Source organism: Scomber japonicus, chromosome 3, assembly GCF_027409825.1.
Source record: "Scomber japonicus isolate fScoJap1 chromosome 3, fScoJap1.pri, whole genome shotgun sequence".
In the NCBI taxonomy this organism is placed as follows: domain Eukaryota; kingdom Metazoa; phylum Chordata; class Actinopteri; order Scombriformes; family Scombridae; genus Scomber; species Scomber japonicus.
Genome location: NC_070580.1, coordinates 22,249,414 through 22,266,747, shown reverse-complemented (window position 1 = coordinate 22,266,747; position 17,334 = coordinate 22,249,414). Strand labels below are relative to the sequence as shown.

The 17,334-nt window shown below is 40.6% G+C and overlaps 1 protein-coding gene across 1 annotated transcript; it reads left to right on the top strand.

Moving 5' to 3' along the window:
• The first annotated feature begins 1,908 nt into the window (after positions 1 to 1,908).
• On the top strand, positions 1,909 to 15,972 carry prdm2b (PR domain containing 2, with ZNF domain b). The gene is made up of 7 exons (XM_053315547.1): positions 1,909 to 2,023; positions 3,231 to 3,334; positions 3,643 to 3,795; positions 5,111 to 5,237; positions 7,907 to 8,011; positions 9,253 to 13,796; positions 14,248 to 15,972. The coding sequence occupies exons 1-7, from the start codon at positions 1,909 to 1,911 to the stop codon at positions 14,263 to 14,265; spliced, it is 5,166 nt and encodes a 1,721-aa protein (XP_053171522.1). The 3' UTR covers positions 14,266 to 15,972.
• The last annotated feature ends 1,362 nt before the right edge of the window (positions 15,973 to 17,334 follow it).

Below are 17,334 nucleotides of genomic sequence, written 5' to 3'. Positions count from 1 at the left end.
TCAGTGCGTTTTTTTTTCCATCAGCTTTTCTTTAAAATGTATTTTATAGTGTTCCTCTAAGCTATACATGGATTCACAGATGGCACCAGCCTACAGGCCCATTATCTACACTGATGAATCTAAGGAAGGTACTTAATTGGCATGGTTTCATGTTAGGCTGCAAGACTTGAGTCACTGCCTGCAGCAGAGGCGATCAGGGACCCTTGTCTACAGAAAAACCTGCTTGCAGCCTGACTTGAACATTATTGCCCCATCGCTGCGTGTGTGTGCACGGCTCTGCCTCTCCCAACTCCTCTACACCACGATCCGAATGAGTTACTGAAGCTTTCGACTCAAGCCTCCATCCGCCATTTTCAGCAGATTGAAAGCAGGTAGAGCCAAAAAAATAAAAAAGATCACAAGTCCCCGGTCACATAAAGCAGGTAAGTGCGCGTATGAGTATCCTAAACCCAAAAATCACCCTACGACAGGCGGCATTAAGGAGAAAAAAGCTCCAAGCACCTTCTTCCGGCCGGCATCGGGAAGAATAAGGGCAGCAGACGAGTAGCCTACAAGGGAAACAATAAACTGCATCCTTCAGGGCGCTGCACGGTATAGATATGCGTCTGTTTTATTTATGTTGGACAACTTTTTTTAAATGATGAACGCAGACTAAACGCGTTAAATCCGCTTTACGCACACATTGAAATCTCTCGCTCCGTTTGTTGCTTGAATTTAAGAGGGATTTAAAAATGTCTGATCACAACTCAAGCACCAGCGGATTATAGTAAGAAAAAAAATCTAGTGAACCTAAATGAACTGGCTACTAAAAGTTAATTTATTTATTTTTCAGGCCTTTGTTGAGGATGGTGTTAAATAGCCTTAACTGGAGGCACACAAACCAAGACAATGAGATGAATTGTCATACATGACCATGCCATTTATCTGCTTCTGAATGATATTGACATCATGAAGTCTTTAAGTATAAATATATTGCATATAATCTATCAAAATATCTGCTAGTGAAGAGTGTGTGTGGAATATTTTAGATTTTTTTCATTTAGTATGCAGTGACCAGCCCACAAGACAAGCCAGCAGCTCATTGTGCTTCTTAACAATTGTCTTTCTTTCTGCCAGTTGGGACAAAAAGCAACCAACTAAAGCATATTATGTGCATAAATGCAAACATAGCTGAAATGGACGAGTGAATCGATAGAAACGTATCCTGAAAATATGAATTTTCCAAGCAAATGACTGACTGGTTTCTGCTTCTCAAATGTGTAGATGTGCTGCTTTTCTCTCTGTTGTGTGATTGTAAATTGAGCATATTTGGGATTTGGTCTTTTTGGTCAGACAAAATAATAATATCAGTAGTTGCAGTCAGTCTTCACTATGATGTCCACCTGTGGTTAAATTTGCATTTTACAACTTTCCAAAAGTCCATGGTGGAGTACAGACACAGCAGTCTGTTGTCATGAACTTGGCAAAACAGACTCACTATTTAAATAATTGCTAGTAAATGTTTTTTATTAGTTGAAATGTTTTTGTTTTATGCAAAAGTATTAACGCTTTAAAGGAAACTGGTATTGGATGGTTGGTGTATTTCCCTCGTTGAAATGGATTTCCTGTTGTGGTAATTAATTCACTTTGAGATCTTCCTGTTGCTGCACATTTTGTAATCATCTACTCTACATTTAATTACAGTTCACGTGCTAACGACTTGGTGCCCACTGTCTTGTTGAAACCCACCTAATATTTGATTGATAAAATGAAGCTATTATGTACTATTTTAAGCCTTTTTATTTATATTTATGTGTGTGTATATATATATATATACATACACACACATATGTGTGTGTGTGTGTATGTATGTATGTATATGTGTGTATATATAATTTATATAATTTTTTTTTTAAACTATTTGAGGTTATGGCCATTACTGGTGGGACAGTGGAAACTCTTGATGAAATTCCAGCCCACATGTGGACAGGTCTGCCTGACTGTTTGAGTCTTGGACCTTCTGCTATCAATCAAAGCCGTATCGGTGAGTAAATAAGTAAGTCTGTGGTCTATTTCGATAACTGCAACTTCAACAACATATTTCCACTTGCACTGCACAAGAACGTACAACTCTAAAAATAACTTCCTGCAGTCCATTATTCTGGACCACAGTGAGACCAGGTTGGAAAGCAAAATGAAGAACTTTCAAGTTTGTCAATTTTTTTAACAGTTCTGAGGTAGAGATGCAAAGATTTGTAGATTAATTGAATAGCTGATTGACGAAACTGATTTGCTAATCGATTAATCACTTTGAGTCATTTGTTAAGATGGGTGGTCCACATTTTCTGGTTTATTTTGTCTTCTGTGATTTGGTTGGTACAAAAGAAGACATTTGAGGACATCACCTTAGGCTTTGGAAAACAGTGATTGACATTTTTCAAAATTGTATGATATTTTATAAGCTGAACAACTATGCACTTATTCTGTAAAATACTTCTGAGGTTCTGAGTGTAAATAAAAGTGAAGTAAAATTGCAGTTACATCTCAAATCAAATTTAGTGTTTTCTGCCAGAGACACACTGATTCTGTAGAGAGCCTTTTAAGATAAATTATTCCTAAAGCTGCTGAACAACCATGCTGTAGCCTGTCTTTATTCCACAATGAGCCTCAGAGGAGGTATGTGGAGACACATACATATGCAGGGAAACAAAAGAAAGAGAAATTGAGTAAGAGGATAGCAACACTTGTCAGTAATGGAAATCAAACAGCCTTTTACAAACTTTGTTTGTAGGGTTAGGGTTGTTTAATCAATATTTTTGTGAACATTTTTTTCAAATTGAATAGAAATTGGACAACTCATCATCATCATCATCATCATCATCATATATCAAGAAAATAGTCTTAAACAACCAAAAGTTATTACAGTCAGGGTTATTATGTGCCTCATCATGCAAATCCTCATGATCCATATTCTTGATTCAAAAGTTTTTCTAAAATTGATTGTGCTCTGGATTGATGTCTGTCCAGTCGTACAGTAAATGATTATCCGCATTCATCAACACTGTTTGAACCATAGAAACTACTGACTAATATTCATCATTGTCATATAATTAAAGTTAAAACGCAGTCCAGGAAATCTTTTGGGCACCACAGTAAACCTACATACTACACAGAAAATGTAAAGACATTTAGTGATAAAAATCTGAAATATGGCAGGTATGAGATGTTTAGTCCTCCATTTTTATTTTCAGGTGTCTGGGCAACGCAGCTCATTCCTAAAGGCAAGAGGTTTGGCCCGTTTGTTGGAGAGAAGAAAAAAAGGTCCCAGGTGACCAGTAATGTTTACATGTGGGAGGTACGTTACTGCTCTGTTGGATCCTGTCCCTAAAACACTCATCACCACCTTTTGTGTGTGCAGCTAAAATGAGCCCAACTACATTTATTATCAACCATAACACCTCGAGTTCAATAGAGCTGTAAAATTAGTCAGCTGTGAAAGGTATGCAATGAATCAACATAAACTTCTGACATTTTCAAGGCACAACTTTGAGGAAAAAGAGAAAAAGCTGTTAATGTCATTACATTTCTATGACAAATACTCAGCTTTTCTGGAGAAACATACAATGTTTTAAAACATCATATTTCTACCTTGCTGTCCTGTAGATATATTTCCCAGCACGGGGCTGGATGTGCGTTGATGCCACAGACCCCATGAAGGGGAACTGGCTGCGCTATGTGAACTGGGCTCACTCCAGTGAAGAGCAGAATCTTTTCCCCTTGGAGATCAACAGAGCTATTTACTACAAAGTTTTAAGGGTAAGAGAAACCTATTCACACTGTTCAATAGTGGTACATGGACTGAAATATGGTGAATAAGTGCAAGAATTAAAAAACTTCTGGTGTTGGATTGTTAGGTATGAAAACACACACATTGTTATGATCTGTGAAATACAATAAGAATATACAAAGATAGTCTATGTAAGGATATACTGGCATGAAATGAAAAAATATGACTAAGTTTAAGGTCGAATTTCTGTGAGATTCATTGGCCTATTAACACACATCTGCTAATAATTTAAATTTAAATCCTTCCAGAATTGCAGTGCAGCCCAGTTGAAGGCTGTTTGTTCACTTATTGTAGTTTGTGCTAAGTACCCAAAATTTGCTATATGGCCAAATATATTTGTTGCTTTTTGAGAGAAATTTACAATGTTTTGACCAACATCTGGTACAGACTTTCTAGGTTGAAAATTCAGTGTGCGTACAATTTCTCTGCAGTCATTTTCTGCAAAAGCAAGTTGGTTAAAACTGTCTTATAGAGCATATTTGTGCTTTGCAGTGGTTAAATATAACAAAGTACATGTAATCAAGTATTGCGTGCAAGTACAATTTTTACGGTATTTACTTGAATATTCCCATTTTATATTACTTTGTACTTTTACTCTGCTACATTTATTTCCCAGCTATAATTACAAGCTACTTTACAGGTCAATATTTTATACAGCAAAGTACATGTAATCAAGTATTGCGTGCAAGTAAAATTTTAAGGTATTTACTTGAATGTTCCCATTTTATAGTACTTCGTACTTTTACTCTGCTACATTTATTTTTCAATATTTTATACATAAACTGATCAGTTAATAAAATATGCATTGCAGATTAGATACATTCAGAATAATAGCTTTACCTTTAACACACATGATAGATATAACAATCTAAATTGGGATATTTTGCATAATGAGTACTTTTGATTCTTGGAAGTACATTTTGTTGCCAGTATGCCTGCACAATTACTTAAGTAAGATTCTAAATGTCTTTTTTATTTTTATTGTGGTAATGCTTTGTGAAGCCTGACTCCTTTTAAAGATTAAATGCACGTTTGCTTAAGGTGATTAAACTGAGTTATGGTTACTACAGTACATCTCTGACATGTGGGCTTACTATCCAAAATGTGGGCCAAACAGAGTATATATGCTGTAGACTATGGTTAAAAAACCCTGTTAAATTCCATACACCCCCCCACCCCTCCTCCTCTTAAGACAGATTAGATGCACAGTGGCCCAAATATCCCCCTTGCCTAACAGCAAGCCGGGTTGTGATTGGTGGCCGACCTCATCTTTCATTGTTGCAGCCTATCGGGCCAGGAGAGGAGCTGCTGGTGTGGTACACTGTTGAAGACAACCCTGAGATAACAGCTGCACTGGAGGAAGAAAGAGCCAGCAGTCTGAGCAGGAAAAAATCACCCAGGGCGAAGCGAGGTGAGGCCTGCCTTTCCTAAACGAGATGACATTTCTGCTTATGCTCTCTGCTGTCGTTAGCTGCGGGACCACTAAAAAGTTAGCCACGAATTGATTTTTCTCTCCCCTCTTCGCCAGTCGGAAGTTGTAAAAACTGGCGAGCTAGTTAGCTACCAATGAAGGAAGGCTAGTGGCGGCTAGCGGCTGCGATGTGTGTGTGTATATGTGTATGTGTGTGGGGCTTTTCTCTACTTTCACAACCGACCTCAAAACTCGTCGCTGCGTGCAGATTTTAGCTCCCAAAACGGCCTCCTGGTTCATGTTAAATGTCTAGTTTAACTGTTAAAGGAGGGTCTGGGTAACTTTTTGGCAGCTTTTCCCTCCTCCTCTGGGTCGGTGTCGAGGATGTGACCTTCCTTGAGTCCCTAAAGCATGAAAGCCATCCATCGGCGAGCCTCTCCACTTGATGATGGCCTAGCAGGTTAGCTAATGTGAGCTAGCCAGCTGCCTTATCCGACCGTCGGCTAAACTGGAGCGCAGGTATTGGATAACAACCTAAAATATAGTAGTTATATCTCCCAGAGTGTGTCTAAAATCACCCTGCTCGTCGTGTTGGGTCCAGAATAACCAGCTCGTCGGGTTGTCAGAATTGGTGTTGCATGCTAGCTGTGAGGCTAAAAGGCTAATAATGTCTGAACGCACGGACATCTCGGTGTGCAGTCTGAGCAGATGGCAAACTGTCTGAAGTGTAGTATCATAATTATTGTTATTACGATCGGATCTGGTAAGATAGCTGGCATACAGTATAATAAGGTTATTATAGTGTTATTGTCTGGTTTGGTTGGGTTAACATTGTGGTAGGTAAGACATCAAAACAAAGACTCAAAGAGACAGAAACGCCATTTCGCTAACTTTTGCTACATATGTGCAATAACTGATTTTCTTGTTTAAAACATGAATTCTGCTCCTAATAAAGAAAATAATGCGCCATTAACTGAGCCCCTCATTTTGTAGGAAACAAACATCTTAGTTGTGTAATGGTACACTTGTCAGGATGAACTTTAGGACATTGTGTTTTCATAAAAACACAGTTAGATCATGTGTGGTGTTTCTATGTAAAGGACCACACACAAAAGAGGCCAACTTGATCATTAAATATACATTTAGTGTATCCTATCTGATCTTCTTACAGTGGAATCTATGGCATGAGGTGGAAATGTGGCGTTGCGTCATGTGTGGTAAAGAAATTCTACCGAAACATTATTGTGTAATATCACAGGTTATAACAGCTCAGTGTAGACATTGTGATACTTAGATGCTTGCAAGTGTCATTTCGAAATGACTTTTTTTGTTGGATGTAATTGCATCATTTAAAGTCAGGCAACGTACAGAAAGTGTGATTGGTCCCCAGAATCATTGAAATGTCTCTTTAAATAGGGTAGAAAATCAAATTTGAGGACTGTACGCTGCAAGTCTTTAGTTTGGTCTGTGACATGTTGTTTGTCATCATTTTAAAGGTTTGTTTCTGTGTGTTGTTTCCTGTGAGAATAGCTGGTTTAAACATATGTGTGACTCTACATGCTGCAGTATGGTTGATGACTTTGGTAGCTCTGAACTGAACCGCACCCTCGATTAAGTTATCTGATTTGCGTCTTCTTAATATCAAACAGCATGCATGTTGCCTAACCGAAGTGTTCAGAGTTGATGTGTTTGACATGTGATGCCTTGACTGCTGAATTGAAGTAAACAAAGCCTGGAAAAAGCTGGAGCTGTTTGATGGGTTTCTTAAATGCTACTGCAGTTAAATGATACACACGTTAAAGTCGTTGTGTTGCTGCTGTAGCTTTAGCAGCCTCTAACCATGCTGGTCAGATGACTGACCTGCAGCATGTGTTTCTCTGGTATGAATTAGGCTTTGTAGGCCAGGTCAGATGACCTTTTTGTGGACACACTCCACTGATAACAAGGTGCCAGGGAAGCCTCTTGAGTCAGATCAGGCTTAGACCTTCAAAAAAGTCATGTTAAACATAGCCTGAGACGTATTTATCTACTGTTTTTACTGATGCACACAAGCCTGTAATAATAAACAAAATGTTTACATAAGAATAGGCTGCAAGGTTAATGACCTCTAAAAGCAGTCACATGTAACTTTACATGAAGCCCCTTTTTAAAATGTGGAACATGAACCCAGATGATTTCATGTAGTAAAGAAAGCACAAAAGGTTTAAAAAGGAAATGTGTCTACTATATGAATCTGTAAAGAAAAATCTGTAGATGTTTTTTAAGTTGAGAGAAAAAACATTATATATCTGTACAATTGGTTTGTGTAATGGAGCCTAACTGAAAGATTCTCTTGTCACTGGAGTTAGTTTGTGGTAATTTAGTTGAAGCATGCTAATTGGCCAAAGTTGATCTTAACCAAAACCAAACCAAAATCCTAAAATGTTCTGAACATATTAAGTGACTGTGGTAAAATCTCATTTTATGCCGGCCATACTGGTGCTTTGTGGAGGAAGATTCTGCTTATTAAATATTTGAGAAAACCTAACACTGGCGAACACACAAATATACATTGTCTACACATGCACTTTCTTGTAAACCTGTGTTTGCCAAACCTGATACACATTTGTGTGTCTGTGTGTGTGTGTGTGTGTGTGTGTGTGTGTGTGTGTGTTTGTTTGTACTTGCAGTGAGAAGAAAGCTGCTGGAAAGAGCCAGACAGGCTGGTTTGGGTGAATTCAAGAAAACAAGTGGAACCAAACCTACTTTCAAGGACATGTGGGATGGGGGAGACGGTAAGTTGACCTATTGTCATGGATAATAAATGTTTAGACATTGTGAATGAGTGAACAGGTTCACTCTTGTATCAGGACTTGTATATGACCCATCCCTCGTATAATTACTGTGACTTCATACACATATGAATAGCCTACGTGGAATGTCCCTGGAGATGATATCTAACAATTTAAATTAAACAAATATGTACATTCAGCCTCATGAGTATAAAGATAATATACAAATTCACACAAAAATAACAGAACTAAATCTACCTGTTCATGATCATTAAATATGATCCACTCTGTCCTTGAACATGTCTTGTGTAGTTATATGATTTTTTTAAAAGAGTGTAAGTTATGTTTGTTTTTTGAAATGTTTTTTAATCCTTATTTAATCAGGCAGTCTCATTGAGATAAAATTAATTTTTCCAAGAGAGACCTGAGAACAAGGAACACTTAAAAAACAAGAATATAATCAGCAGACAGAAACAGCACAAGTACATAATAAACAATGAATTAATTAAAACAGAAGAATGATAAAAAAATCAGATAATAAAGCTTTAAAAATGTTCAAGGGGAATATAAGACTCAAGTTCGAGGCCAGTTTGTAGTTCATTCTGTTTAGAAGGTGCACAGTACCTGAAACCAGTTCTTCCAACTTTAATGTGTACATGAGGGGTATTTAAGGTTAAGTAATTAGTGGATCCTGTACTGTAGATACTACATTTAAATGAGAGAAGAGATGTGAGGTAGTTTGGAAGCTAGAACAGTAGAGCTTTATAGATGAATAAAATGAGGTGAAGTTATTTATTAACTGAATGTAAGTAACAACCAGCCTTTTGATACAGAGAACAATGATGAATATGAAATGTGTCATTTGTAATGCACTATGATACACAGGACAGCATGACAATACTGAATATATCCTTGTTCAAGGACAGGCATGAAGGTTGACTGCACAATAGTTTTATGGTTGAAAGAAGATTCTATACAAGAGGCCTAGTTTGATTTTTCATTTTTGAGTCAAATGTTCAATATGAATCTTGATTGATGGTCTGAAATCAAGGCAGCTCAGCAAGAGTTCATCTTACATGGCAAGAGATTTATCGGCAGGATAGTCCGAGTCTGTGGCGGAGGTGGAGAATATCATGTCCACCTTGGTCTTTTCTGCATTGAAAACTAGCCTATGATTAAGGAGTGAGAATAGGAAAGTATGGTTTTATGTGTCTGATTTTTAATGCTCTTGGTATTGTTTACAGGTCTGAAGGAGGAGGATGAGAGGTCATCAACCCCAGGGCCTTCACAGGAACTCCAGGAAACCCATCCCATGGGAAGCACTGACCATAGAAGTGTGCAGGACATGTCAGCAGTAACGACAGACAGGGGAAATGGGGAGGAGGAGGAAGAAGAAGAGGAAGAAGAAGAAGAAGAAGAGGAGGATGTAAATGACTTGGAGGTTCCAAATGAAGTACAACAGCAAACTGCTCAACATTCGTCTTTAGCTGATTCCATGCAAAATAGGCAACCCGCCTCCTCTCTGAGCTGCAGTGAAGAAAGCCATAAAGAGTCACAGGTAAAATTGGTATCTTCCTCGCTTCCAGGACAAGATCTGGAGGTTGATCCTGATCTTGACCTTGAACCTGATCCTGATGGTGACCTTGAAGGTGATCTCCATGGAGAGTCATATCCCTGTCAGCACTGTGAACGGCACTTCTCCACCAGACAGGGTCTGGAGCGCCACATACACATTCATGCCATCACTCACCAGCAAACGCAACTGTTCAAGTGCCGGTACTGCAGTAAATCCTTTGGCTCACAGGTGGGGCGGCGGCGGCATGAGAGAAGGCATGAAAGCGGGCCCAAGAAAAGGCCTGGCTCCCTGGCTGGAACAGCCAATCTACACAGTCCTGTGGTGCACACTGATGGTTCAAGTCCTGACTGCATCAGCCCAACTAGTCACTATATTGCCATAGGGGCTCAGTTTACTGGAGGACCTCTGCACAACTCTGAGATACAGAGAAAGGAGTTGGGACCTCATGTTGACCGTCCCTTCATATTGGATGAGAACGGGGAGTCTAAAGAGCTCCATCCTTGCAAGTACTGTAATAAAGCATTTGGCACACACACAAACATGCGCAGACACCAACGCAGAATACACGAACGGCACTTGTTACCAAAGGGGGTTCGCAGGAAAGGCATGCTGCTGCAGGAGGCATCAGTGCAGCAACAGCAGCTGCCTGATGAGTCACCCAGCACCAGTCCTCCACCTGTCTATGTGCCCAGTGCGGACACAGAAGACGAGGTAGACAGGGATGATTATGCAGTTGACATATCCAAAAACATCTCTGAGAATCTGAGCTTCTACATTGATGGCAAGATTGTCTCCACCAGTGCAGTTAGCACCTGTGAGGTGATAGAGGTAGACTCCAGAAATGCAGCTCTGTTTGGTCTAGACACAGTCCTAATCAGCCCAAATCAGCTCAGTCAAGCACTGAAGGTGGAGGGTAGAACCAGTGCCACAAAGCAGGTCTCCAGCATTGGCCAGCCAGCAACAAAAAGAAGAACCTCTACACCCCCACTTGTTCCCAGCCTTAAAGTGGAGACAGAAACAGCGTCTTTCACAGCCTCTTCATCATCTTCATCATCCTCTACATCTTCTTCATCAAACTTGCTAGTAGGCGGACTTTTCCAACAAGCCGCAGATTCATCAGCCTTTCAACGAGAGAAAACGGTTTATCTCTCGCCTAAGCTGAAACAACTCCTTCAGACCCAAGACATTCAGAAATCAACCATTGCTCTGTTAACAGAAAGCCATAGACTGGCCTCCCCGCAGTCAGTCACATCACTACAAGGGGCTTCGGGCAGGTTTAAAAGAAGAACAGCCTCTCCCCCATCATCTCCGCAGCTCAGTCCCACATGTAAAGCAGAAAGCTGTAAAGCCGAGGTGGCAAGCTCGTACACCCTCAAGGTGCCTAAGCTGGAAAACCTCAGTGTGTCTCCTTCTGGAAGCGCAGTGGACAAAGATGACAGGGACACCCTTAGCCCCCCTGGAAATAATACTCAAGGCCAACCCTCTAGTAGCGGAGGAAATTCCTGTAATCAGCAGCCCTTAGACCTGTCAAGCGCTGTCAACAAGAGAAGTGACACTGTGAACAAGGTGCTTGGGGATTCAGCTCTTGATTTAAGCTTGCATCGGAAGAGCAACGCAGAGGCCGATTCAAAGGGAGGTCCAGCACCACAGCCACTAATAAAAAAGAGAAAGCCGAACACCAGCATGCTTGAAAAGGTGCTGATGAATGAGTATGTAGGTCTAACCTTAGCTGAGGAGGGCCCTGCGGTTTTAGCAAACCTTAGTTGTTTTCACTCTCGCTCTCCAAATGTTGCATCAGAGTCTGCCCACCCCTCTCCACCCTCTTTGACCCCTGTCACCATGAACCCCTCTTCACCCGGCAACTCCAGCGTCACATCCCCAACACCGCCTCCCCCTGTACTACCTACCATACCCTCTCCGCCAGCAATGCCAAGCTCACCTCTCTCTCAGCCTTCAGACTCCTCTGCACCTCTTCCTGTCCTCTCGCCAAAAATGTCTCCAAGATCGGTTGAGCACAAACACTTGTCAGACTCAGAGGAGATTTTGTCAGCTGAAGAAAACAAAGACGAGGAAAATAACCATATCTCTGAGCCACTGGACTCTCCAAACACTCCACTTAAAGATCCCTTTTATCGTTCGACACCAAGCCCTCCTGAGCCAACATCAGTAGATCTGCCCACTACAGATGATGTTTCTCTGACGATGACATGCAACAGTCTGCTAAATGGTAAAATGAACAAAGACTCCGACTCCGTAACAGAGAAATCTTTGAATTCTGACTTTGCTGCTCTCTCATCTCAGCCAGAATCCTCATCATCATCCTCAACATCTCCGCCTCCTCCACATGATTCATCCCCGTCTCTGCATCCACAATCTCTTCCTCAGATTAGGATAAAAGAAGAGCCTCAGCACGGCAAAGATGAGCTGTCCATTATGAATCATACACCTCAGGATGGTGTTGACTCTTCACCTCAGCCTGCTGCTCCTGACAAACCCTCTGAGGCAGAGGAAGTCGACTCGACGTACTGCAAGACTTTTGTGTGTAATGTCTGTGAGGAGCCGTTCAACTCCATGAAAGAGCTCAGTGGGCATATTACAGAGCATGCTGCAGATTGGCCCTTCAAGTGTGAATTCTGTGTGCAGCTGTTTGGTGAAGCCCCAGCCCTGCTTGCTCACCGGACAACACTACACGGAGTGGGCAGGATTTTTGTGTGCTCAGTTTGTTCCAAGGAGTTTGCATTTCTCTGTAACCTTCAGCAGCACCAGAAGGATCTGCATCCAAATGAGACATGCACACATACCTCTGTAGAGCGTGGCAAGCTCAGACCACAAAACTACACAGATCCATCCAGAGCCAAAGAGGAAAGCAGTCCCTCAACACCAGCACCAGAGATATCTGAAGAAGCTGCTCCATCCGATGACTCAGATTTAATAAAAAATGAGCCTAATGTTAATGGTGATCATGCAGAGGATGGAGCAGAAGACCCCAATGAGGAGCTGTACACTACAATAAAGATCATGGCGTCAGAGGGAGGGAAGCCTAAGGGTCCGGACGTCCGCCTTGGCATTAATCAACACTACCCCAGTTATAAACCTCCACCCTTCCCCTATCACAGCCGTTCCCATGCTGGCTCTGTGGCCTCGGCTACAAACTTCACCACCCACAACATACCACAAACGTTCAGCACTGCCATTCGCTGCACCAAGTGCGGCAACAGCTTTGACAACATGCCCGAACTGCACCAGCACATACTAGCCTGTGCCAACGCTAGTGATAAGAAGCGTTACACTCCCAAGAAAAACCCCATCCCCCTCAAGCAAATAGTGAAGTGTCTGAATGGGGTTGTGTCACCCTCAGCTGCTGCTGTAGGCCAGAGTCCTTTCCGTAGAATGGGTCAGCCAAAGAGACTTAATTTTAATCAAGATACTGGTAAAACAAAAATGAGTGCCCTCAATAAGAAGAAAAACCAGCTTGTCCAGAAGGCTATTTCACAAAGAAATAAAGCTGCCACTACAGCAAAGAAGGCTACCATTAAATCTGAAGAAGAGCAGGCCTCTAACGTCTGCCCCCACTGCAGTCGGGAGTTTACTTATCCCGCGAGTCTCAGTAAACATATGGCAGTCAGCTGTCCCATGAAGCCTGTTGCAAAAAAGGGCAAAAAAGGTCTAGCAGAGGTGAAAAAAGAAGCAGGGTCTGCGGTAGATAAAAACATGAATCTTAGGCGGAAAGCTTCTGAAAGTGAAATATCACAGACAGAGCCAGAGCGTAAACCTTTGGGAAAGACCAGAGCTCGTAGCTCTGGCACGACAGACCCTGAACCATCCCTGGCAAGCAAAGGAAAAACTGCTGCTGCACTGGGCCGACTAAAGAGGCCTGCTTCGTTCCCAGCACCATTGTCTGTTGGCAAAAAAAGGAAGAAGGGCCAAGTTCAGTCTCTACCTCCCACCCCGACAGCTCCAGACACTCCCAATGACACTGCACAACGGCCAGCCATGAGAATGCAGCGCATGGGTAAAGAGGCAGCACCCAAGAGATTAGCAGAAGCCAAATCACCACCACCACAACAGCTGAAAAAAGAGGAGCGGTTCTCCCTTCGAACAAGGGAGAGAGTTGGTGGTCCAGTCACCAGGAGCTTACACACAGCCAACGCAGCTCCTTCTGCTGAGGTTAAAACTGAGGAACCACCAGTTCAAGAGCCAAAAGAGACTCAGGTAGGATATGGATCTGCGCTTTTGTCATTTGTGTGTCACACTTATTTATTTATTAGCGCCAGACCAATAAATCAACCGGGCCAGTATTAGCTTACTGTAGGCATATCTGTATTACTGTGACCAGACATGTTTAGAAACAGTGTCTCCACTGCACAAGAACCTCAAAAATGATTAGTTTATTTTTCCACTGTAAAATGTCCAGCTCAAAACCTATTAGAGCTGCAGCGATTAGTCAGTTGAAAGCAAATGAAGTCGCTTAATCTGTGGTGTTTTTTATAAAATTGGTGTTTTTTTGGCCTGTAATCTTTACATCCTGTTTCATAGACATGTCCTGCTGGACATTTTGACTTAATGAACAAATTAGTGATGAATGTGCCACTTCAGATGTAACAGCAGTAAGACATTACACAGCTCTGTGTTGCTTAACTTTGTTTGTCTTGTTTGTTTGTAGGAGGTGCTGATGAAGTGAGCCATGTTGACATTGTTGAGCAGTCCCTGGGAATACGGTGCTCACCTCTCAGGCTATGCTCTGGACTAATCAAGGCACTGACAGCACTGAGGTTGACCTTTTTTCTGTGGTGGGCTTTCTCACTCAATTCAAGTGAAGCCTGCTTATCTCAACTGCCTTGCTGGATTTAAGGAGGGAACTCTTCTTATTCTTCCATCTATCTTTATGAACTGAACTGAGCCTCGATTTTAGCCAGCCTTGCAAAAAAGAAAAAAAGAGGAAAAAGAAACTGTAAATGGCAATGAGTTAATATATACAATACGTGTCATTACTTGACCCAAAACAGTAATATTAGGGCTCCGTTATGTTGGAAAGCTGATATATTGCAAATGGCAATCATGTATCAGTTAGGGTTAGGGAAACTTGTTTATTCTTTCGTTCCGTATTTTCTCCATTTGGTTGTTTAGATTTTTGGATGTTTCCAGAGTCTCTTAATGCATGTGCTGAATAGAGTATAATCTAGATTAAGCCAATTTCCATGTCTCTCCCAACAGGCACCTACTTCAGTTTATACATTGATTTGCAAAGTATGTATGTTTGATTTAAATTTATGTAGTCATTATATTGTAGAATATATCTTATTGGCCTATTTTTGTTTGGGAAACAAAAATGAAAATGGCAGTTGTTTACTGCAACAATTGGTCCTCAGGAACACTGTATATGTGTGTGTGGTAAGTATGTGTATGGTTATGGTTGGATGTGCGGCCTGACAGCTATTCCTCCAGTCTCAATCTCAAGTATGTCATGTTTTTACTCGCTTTCTCATAACTGTTTTTGTTTATTTGACGTTAGCAGGTAATTCCAGTTAAGTAAAATGATGGGAATTCTGTTGTCTCCTTTTTAAAATAATGCCTGTCATGAAAAGAAATGAATATCACTCATACAGTCCAGTGTTCTTATAGCACTTTAAAAACAAACTGCCAAAATTTCTAGCTTGATCAGTAAGATTGGCTTAATTAAACGGTGAATAATGGAATGTATTCAGGTCTGTTGCACTCTGTAGACACTGGTCATTTGTACCAAAGTAGTGCAAATCTTTCATCAAAAATAATACTTTTACAGCTTTTCTGCCAACAAAATCGAGACTTTGATAAGCAATTTGACACATGAAAGTGACACATGAATCAACTTTTTATGCCAAAATGCATGATCATGACTCAAATCTGAAAAAAGTTTGAGGGCAGCAGTATTTTTTTTTTGTCAGTTATAAGTGGACTTGTGAAAAGTTGCTTCCTGTGTCATTTTTGTTCAAGTCATGCCAGTGTGACATCGCTGAACGATTTCTGTCTTTGAGGACATTTGTTTCATTGAGTCAATGTCTTTGGTAAAACTGTAGATGATGAAAATGTAATTAAGTCCATACCAAGGAAAAGCCTATTTTTAGTTTATATTCTCCAGTGCCCCCTCCACTTTCTCTCTCTTGACTGTATCCAATTGTACAACTGAGATAGCAGACAAACAGGCAGTGCTCAAACACTTGTAGCGTGTTATGGGAAAGTAAATTCGAACAATATGATTTGAAGCTAATTTATATTTCCACAGGAAATTCTTCATGTTTTGCCTTTCAGCATCAAGATTATGTATTTAAGGATGAACAAAGACAAAAATCCCGAATGACCTCAACTAAAACATTGCTGTAATTGACATAATAAAAAGAAAAAAAATCTATTTGTGTAAAGTTTTTATTGCTCACGGGGTTCCCAATTATATCCAGCTCTGCAAGCGGTGTGCATAAACAGAACAGAGATGTAATGGATGATAGATTTGCTCTGATCTGTTCATGATTTAATGTGCAATCTATCTCCACATTATTAAAGTTAACTGGTTATGAAAAAGTCAACTTTGCGGAGGTTGTAGGATAGGAACATGTGATAAACTGCACTCATGAGTGTCTCTGACTCCTTGCGCCTATTTCATGAGACTTTGGCCGGACTGCAACAGGCGTATAAATGCATCTGTCCCAGACTGATTGACTTGCATATTTAGTCTGCCTGCGAGCGTTGGGAGTTTCCATTGACTTTTGCTCTTTCAAAATGAATTGGCGCAAACAGTTTTCAACGTACTAGGAGTTTACAGTGGTCCCACTCTAGCTCATTCCTTATTTATCTGATCATGCCAACAGAATATTTAGCTGCTCTTGGATACTACTAAGGACTAAATACTTTACATTAATTTGACATCACTCCCAAGAGAAATGCTTGGTAGACATTTACCAGTGCCAGTGAATAATTACAGAAGGCCCCTCCATAGATTACTCCATAGTTACGGTTGCAGCTCTAAAACAGTGGATAAGTAGTTTTGAGAGTCACACAATTCCCCGAAATGACTTTGGTGTGCTTACATTTGAAAAGAGTACTACTGAATGATTAAATTATCTTATCCTTATTAAAGTTAGGGCTTTGTCATGACTCGTATCTGAAAAAGGTTGTCTCCTTTATTATTCTCTGCTACTATAGCTACTGTATTTATTGTGCTGATGTATTTGGTTTACTTTCTTTTTTACTTTTTATTTTCAGTTTTTTAAAATGTTTTCATCTCTTACTTACCAAAAGCCCTCACAGGGACAGGCGTTGCAGATTAGCATTAGCTATAAACATTGTGATACTTGCATCAGAGAGTTGTTCTAGCCTGTCTATATATATATTGTATCTGTCCCCATTAAATAAATCACAATAATAATAATAATAATATTAATAACTGGAAATTAGCTGCTCGTGGAAGTCTCTGCTGTGCGTGCTACTGCAAAGACACAAATAATGTCCAAAGCACCAGGCCTTGCACAATTGTAGGAGTTAGTCAGCAGTAGCCTTGAGACAACTTAAGTAAATAAGTGCTCATTGTAAATGTAGCTTAACTATGACGTGTGATGCTACATCAGTAAAGTTCAACAACAAATACTGAGACCACTACAGAAAACTGCAGATGGAACATTTAATATTGATGAATTCATATTATAACCCATACCAATGACTGTCCCTGCATCAAATTTGCCACAATTTTGTGCATTCATACATGACCCAGCCATATACT

Bases quoted from the DNA above. Each gene is read 5' to 3' on its own strand.
- prdm2b (XM_053315547.1), top strand. From the start codon at position 1,909: ATGGCCATTACTGGTGGGACAGTGGAAACTCTTGATGAAATTCCAGCC. The intron at 3,335-3,642 runs GTACGTTACTGC...GCTGTCCTGTAG, and splicing joins GTAATGTTTACATGTGGGAG to ATATATTTCCCAGCACGGGG. The intron at 3,796-5,110 runs GTAAGAGAAACC...TCATTGTTGCAG, and splicing joins TTTACTACAAAGTTTTAAGG to CCTATCGGGCCAGGAGAGGA.